Source organism: Plasmopara halstedii (genome assembly GCF_900000015.1).
Source record: "Plasmopara halstedii genome assembly, contig: Scaffold_525, whole genome shotgun sequence".
In the NCBI taxonomy this organism is placed as follows: Eukaryota; Oomycota; class Peronosporomycetes; order Peronosporales; family Peronosporaceae; genus Plasmopara; species Plasmopara halstedii.
In genome coordinates, this window is record NW_020187445.1 from 1173263 (window position 1) to 1180047 (window position 6785).

At 46.2% G+C, this 6785-nt stretch overlaps 2 protein-coding genes across 2 annotated transcripts; both read right to left on the reverse strand.

Annotated features, from left to right (window-relative positions):
* Positions 1–4116: 4116 nt before the first annotated feature.
* On the reverse strand, positions 4117–4338 carry PHALS_10860 (uncharacterized protein; the record flags this gene model as incomplete). Its single annotated transcript, XM_024726357.1, has 2 exons — positions 4117–4198; positions 4256–4338. 2 exons carry the CDS (start codon positions 4336–4338, stop codon positions 4117–4119), a joined length of 165 nt encoding a protein of 54 aa, XP_024577043.1.
* Positions 4339–5096: 758 nt separating this feature from the next.
* On the reverse strand, positions 5097–5362 carry PHALS_10861 (uncharacterized protein; the record flags this gene model as incomplete). The annotated part of the gene is made up of 2 exons (XM_024726360.1): positions 5097–5223; positions 5277–5362. The coding sequence occupies 2 exons, from the start codon at positions 5360–5362 to the stop codon at positions 5097–5099; spliced, it is 213 nt and encodes a 70-aa protein (XP_024577044.1).
* Positions 5363–6785: the final 1423 nt, after the last annotated feature.

Genomic DNA, 6785 nt, shown 5'->3' on the forward strand with positions numbered 1-6785 from the left:
CTGTATGCTGAGACGCTGAAAGCACGATTGAGTGACACCGTCACTATTAGTGACGGGGACATGTGTCACGGTGCCGAAGGTCCCTGTGTACCTGGATGTCAAGATTCTTAAATTTAATAGCGATGGCAGAAAGCCCAGACATGCAGAAGGAATATGCGGACGGAAAAGGAAGAAGAAATGCTAATATATCGAGGTCGGAAACCTGGTTTTAGTAAACGCCAAAAACCTTCCTACACATGCAGTTTCTGATGTCTTGAAAACGAAGCTCTGTCCACGGTTTATTGCACCTTTTAAGCTCGTTGCCAAGCGAGGACTAGCATATACGCCGAATCTTTTTAAAAGGATGCGCACCCACCCGGTTTTTTATGTGGGTTCTCAAGCTGTACCGTAATCCGGCACAGTGACGTATTCGCCTGCACGACGGCTTGGCGTCGCTTCGACAGACCAAGATCTCGAGGACTTCCGCCCCGCACAATACGACCTCTGCATGATGCCCTGCGGAGCCCGTTTACGACAAACCTTGTCCTTAAGAGCCCGAAGAGCATCGCATGTCAACGGACGGCGATCTGCCCAGTCGTCACCGGCCACCGCCGGCTCTTTTCGACGAGGACGGTGGCGCTCACTATCACGTTACACGTCTTGTGGGTCGACGTCGTCGACAGGGTCGAACCCAATATCTTGTAAACTGGCGAGGATATTCAGACTCCAGACTTCGGGAACTCGTGGGAGTTCGTGGTGCCACTTTGACTAGACTGTCCAGACGTCGTGGACGCTATTATCAGAAGGATCATGACGCTCCGCGTCGTGTTTGTCAGCAATGGCGTGAGATGCCGAAGGGTCATGAGGCGATATCCATGAGCTGCTGTGATCGTAGACTCACCCGTATGAGAAACCACAGAGTTCGCGGGAGCGTGACGGATAGTTTCATTTGTCGCAGGGTTATTATACGTAGGAAGTCGGCGTTGATGGCACTAGACACGCACGTCCACTTCCTTATGGCTTCGCTGTACGGTATACAGCGAGGAAAGATTCCGGTGCCGCTGCACCCATCGCTCGAAGAGCTCTTCAATATCTGTAGCGGTTTTGCCAGGGGTGAGCACCGCAGGAATGGTCCGCATTGCGGAAACATGAGCACCTCAATTTTGAGCTCAAAGTCAAGCGCGTTACCGAGCCATTGGGATCTCTTAGGTACTTTAATGTGAGCTTGCAGAGCTTTCCGCTGATCATGCTCAGCTTGTGTATTGGCCGAAAGCCTGTCTACGCTGACGCCTCATGATCTAGTGATCGCGTCTTTCGCTTCAGTAGTGTGATCTGCCGAGCAGAAGCCGTAACTCACGCGAGGGTTTGAGACTGAACGTCTATACAAGCGCAGGAGAGCCCCCTGCGAGGAGCCTCCAATTGCTGCTCCTGTGCCTCTTCGAGGCGATTGGAAACAATACCAATTTCTCGCTAGCCGAGAGGTCGGAAAACGATCACGGAGTCCGCAGGGTGATAGCTGGGCTCACGTTGCGCCTTTGGCGCACAGAATCTTTTTCGTCACTCCTTGCTGGGAAAGGAGTGTCCGACTCTTAGTCGACTTCCTCTAACACCTCGAGGAGGAAATACGTTGCCCGGGGCAGGCGCGTTGTGTCGCGCCCAGCTGCAGAGGGCTTAAGATGTGCTCCCCGTAAAGCCGCGAACGTACTGTCCGAAGATGAACTCTGGGCAAAAGAAAAAAAGAAGAAGGGCTTTGCCCTAGCTAGGCTGAGTGTTTTATGTGTCGTAGACACAGTGCTCATAGAGCTTAGAACGTTTAAAGTTGTTGTTATGAACGTGAAGGTGTCTCAGACACGCGAGCCTCGTATGAGGCGACATCCAAATTGGAATTGAAGATATTCACAATTTCTAATGGGGGAGTGTGTAACGGGGTTACACGTACCATTGTAAGAAAGGGCGGGTCGCACAAGATTGTGCGACCGTACGTAGGTGTGTATAACATAGTGTAATCAAACAGTGGTGTGGCTACACTGTAACAAGAAGCCACCACGTGGCAGGAGTACAAGTAGTAATGCATATTACTATATCAATCAGGTTTTGCTATGTTTATTTGGAAAAGTGTGGGTTTTAGATTATTGACGGCTCCGCCGCAACTAAAGCAAGTAAATAAAGTTTCGGTTTTTGAACAGAAGTGCTCGTTTGCCTTGGTTAAGGCTTAAGTACTTAGAATTAGCGGATTGTGATCCACTACACTTGCATTGGTTCTTGGAAAGAACGTAAGGTCGGTGACCTAAGCTTAGCTTTCTCTAAGCAAATAGCTACGGCAGCCCTGCTGCATCATCAGCGCGCCAGCATCGAAACTTATCTGAGTTATAACCATTTCACAGCCAAATCAATTTTCATACTCCAGAAATTTTCTTCTGTTTTGCCGACGATGGTATGTACGCTTAGCATGCGCGCCATTACAGTGGCCGCTCTCGAGGGTGTCTCACTGGCACATTCTCCTAGACGATGAGGGCCGCCGGCTGAGATCTTACATTTTTTGGTTTCTCGGCCGCTAAGTGTATTATTTGCTGAGATCAGCAAGAGACGTGAGCTTATTTAAAGCGTCTAGCTGTCATGAGAACAGACTTTCAAACATCTTGTATTTCATCCTCACAGATCACTCGGTCGTTGAATCGACGACTGATGCTACCCAGTGCCGTCATGGACCATGCTCGGAGGAAGAATTAAACTCGAGATTTTGTCTTGATAAGCGCGTAAGGGAGTGGTTTGTATGCTGCACCCAGGAATAAAACCTTTACTCTGTCAAGTAACAAGATACTTATTTGCTTTTTTCTATTTAAATGTGATGTCTTTATAATTTAAAAACATATTAAATAGATTTCTTTCACGGTGTAACTCAGCTGTAACAATAGCAACCTCACTGTTAGCCCCTTAGCGGAGCGTCTATTCTCTCTCTGATTCTGTGGTGGGCATAGCTTAAAGTTTCAACGTCTTGAGACTATTCAAACTAATCTGCATGCGCTGTAAAACTCACGGTCGGCGTAAAACGAAATGTGATATTGATTCGCGAACATGCAGACTGTGCGGGGACGCTGTTCACAACAGCTCTCAAACACAACACACACTCCTATGCGGCGAGGAAGCGATTACTTATATGGAGAGAGAGACAGTCCCTACTTGGCGAGAAAGAACGATATAGGGACTTGAAGGCAGATTTGCTGCTGAAATCAAAACGAATTAATCGTTCATAGAGTCATATGCAATATACCCCAAGAGTTCCTGAAGATTTTAACAATAAAATCACTGAATTTCTATAAATCTAATGAATATCAAGGGTGTACAGAGTTTGAGCCTCAGCTTAAGCTTACAAGATCTTGGGTGTACGGAGCTTGACTTACGAGAAGCTTCAGCTTGAGCTTCTGTGCACGGGTGTGTACAAATCCACAAGTAGGAACTGGCATTCTGTGTCACATAGAACGTTTGTGAGTTCCTAGAAGATGTCGTATATGCATGTTGGGTCACCATACTGCAATTCCAAGTTATAAATTCCTACCATTCACCCAGGCAGTGCAAAGACGTACCTTCATGTAATGACTAGGTGTAGTCCATTACATTCGGCCCCTGTTACGTTCAGGCAGGTAAAATCTCTACATTTGATGGCGTACAAACGAAAGATTAATTTCCAACAAATATTTTTACTGTTACACACCTTTCCGTCATGTCTCGTCTCTTTTTCAATTCTGACAAACATGACTTCTTTATTAGAGTGCACGATAAAATGGGTGTCTAATGTACTATTGATGTCATCCGGCAATATTCGAAGGACGAACTCTCCCATGAAAGATGATGGGCTAAGCTATTTCTATGAGTTAGACTCGATAAAATAAATCACTGTCTTGCATATTTTTGGCTGGGCGCCCTTGCAGCTTCTCAAGCTATACAGGCTCCTCTACCTGGGAAAGAGATGCGAGACAAATATTCCCTTCCATTATCACACTCTCTAAATAAATGCATATACGATTTTTTGCCGCAAAGCGGTGACGTTCCATGATTGGCACCTCACTCAGTGTCGCTCACTCAGCTGTAACGTCGCACCATGGCAAGAAATTGAGTCATCCTTGGTAACATCATGGCCTAACCCGAATTCTCGGGGCACATAGTCGCTTGTTTCAATGTTGATGTACCCTGAAGCTCAGCCACTTCGATCCGACTCACTCTAGTGTCTGTGACATATCAAACAGGTCACATCTATAGAATTAGCTCAAACTCGTACTTATCTGTCGCATCAAGGTCAAACCACTTATGTTTGCTTTCTCCCGTTTCAACAGATGTATCGCTGCAACCGCCAGCTGACATATGTCTTTAACCATCTAAAAATTGTATATTTATGAGGGTCATGGCTCACTCAACCGAGCTTCACTCAATACTTTTAGCAATATGTTGCTGATTATATCGGATCATACCAAGCTCTAACCAAAGCTGTCCCACCTTCTAGCCCGCGTCAATCGCGCTTCTAATTTCTATCATTGATGAATTGATGACTTATCAAAAATTACAACATGAAGTTTATAGCAGTCAATCCCTTCGACTCCCAGCCAAGCATTGCTCATAGATCCAGCCAGGCTGCATTAAGATGAGACCGTATCTTGATTCCAGCTTTATGACCAAATTGAGCTTAACGCTGTCAAGATTCAAAAGAATTTCTGATAGGTCAATGAAAGTCCCCGTCGTCGCAGGACATATAACTGCTGTATCCTTGCCCGGCAAACTCAGTGCCTTCACATTTTTTTTCCTTTTGTCGCAGATAGTTGCATGACGTATCTGAATCGAATAGGGCTTTTAATGGCCTTAAAAAATGTTTTGCCGAAATCACCGACTTGTAACTCTTGGCTATAACCCAAGAGTATCTAGCTAAATCTAGAGTTAGGTCACAACGACCTAAACATACACACAGTACGAAGTGTTTACGCGTTTTAGTACTCTACCCCGCTTTTACTGTGACTTGATATTTCTCCGCGAGGGGGCATGCCAAGCCGGTTGGCATGCCCGAAAGACTATTAATATAACTTAATTACAAGCGGAGGTCGTACAGAGGGCGTATATGTATGGTATTCTCACAGTGTAAATACTAATGCGCTGTTCAGCAGCCGAGCAATTAATCTTGTCCTCATAAGATGGCTGATATTCATCGCATATGGTGCGAACACAGAACTCTCACCTTCATCACCTAGACTAACCGTTCTGGATTGAAAACTGTGTGTCAAATTTATTTTATTGAAAATGGTCGGATGGACAGGAAAGATCTTGGAGGGAGTTGCATCTCCTTCATACACACTAGACTGTTGTCGATCACGGTATCGGGTAAAAGCGGAAACTTCATGAGCAAGTCGCACATCCTTCATGGATATGGTAACTGTTATTGACCGCGGCAAAGGGTTAGCTGCTTATCTGGCAATAAGAATTCCTCATTCGATAAAGTTTTCATATGCTTCTTTCACCTAGCGGGCAGATAAAACCTAGATCGCGAGCGGTAAGCCTAATTAGGCGCTGCAGAGACTCGTGCCATCAACTTGATGACAATGTCATGGGGGCTCCTCAATCATTGGTGGCCTTCTCATTTGATGATTGGTAGATGCTCTGCTTGAATCATAACCAACTTCATGGCCATCTCAACCTCTCGTGCCCACGGGAGGATATTATCGCCATCTTTGTTCTTAAAAGGCTTCATACTTAGCACAAAGGGTGTCACTTACATAGCCCGTTTTAAGCTGGTTGTCCCTCAACGAGCGTCCGATTGAGACTTTCCTGAAAGAGCCTCATCAGCGCAATCTCATAGCTGGTGAAAGCCACAAGGCGAGCGGTAATGATATCTTAGCACTGAACCGCCAATTATGCTACTCCATCGGGACCAACTGGAGCTGTGAGTCTGTTTGTGTTATTCAAAGTATGTGGGTGTTTAAAGTATGTGGGTGATTCGAGCTTCATCTCACTGAAAGTATAGTTGTCTCACGCTCTGTAACGGGGTAACACATACCCTGGTAACAGGGGGGATCACACCAGATGGGCATGGTGTGACCACACCCAAACAAGTATACGGTACGGGGCTGGATAGCCAGTACATGTATAAAAATTTATTATACATATTCAGGAAAATCTATGCATTTAAAATTTGGCGGCTTTGCCGCAGATTAAAATTAGAAAGTCAGTTTTGAATTTAAATGAAGAGTTGATTAGCCATGGATTAAGTCCATAATTACTCTTGGAATAAGCGGATTGCGATCCGCTAAACTCGTGCTTGTTCTGAGTATAAAAACGAGAGGTCGGTGACCTAACTTACGCTTCCTTAAGCGCAAAGCTACGGCAGCTCCGCCGCACTTGGTAGCACTTGTAGTCAATCTACACCTGGGTCGTTTAGACGGATCCTCTGTGAGGATAGAGAAATTCTCCTCTTTGCCCCAGGGCATGCAGGACGGGCTTAACAAGCTGATGTCCTTGCTTGACCCTGAGGGCGTGCAACACCTTGTAGCGCAAGGTCCCGAGGCAATCGGTGCCCGTCTAGAGGTGTTTTCAAGTTACGAAAACGCGCTGCTGGAGCACTTGCAGCAGAAGATGTCTGCATCATTTGCGTCTATGACGCCACCGTCGGTGGCAAATGATTTTCCCCGCTCTAAGCCGCTCATGGTGAGCGTTAAGGTCTTTGAGGGGAACTATGGAGAAAATTTCCTGCTCTGGGGGAGAGAGTTCAAGATGGCCATCACATCCGCCATGCTCCAGACCGAGCAACAGCGCGTAGCGCTAGCCAT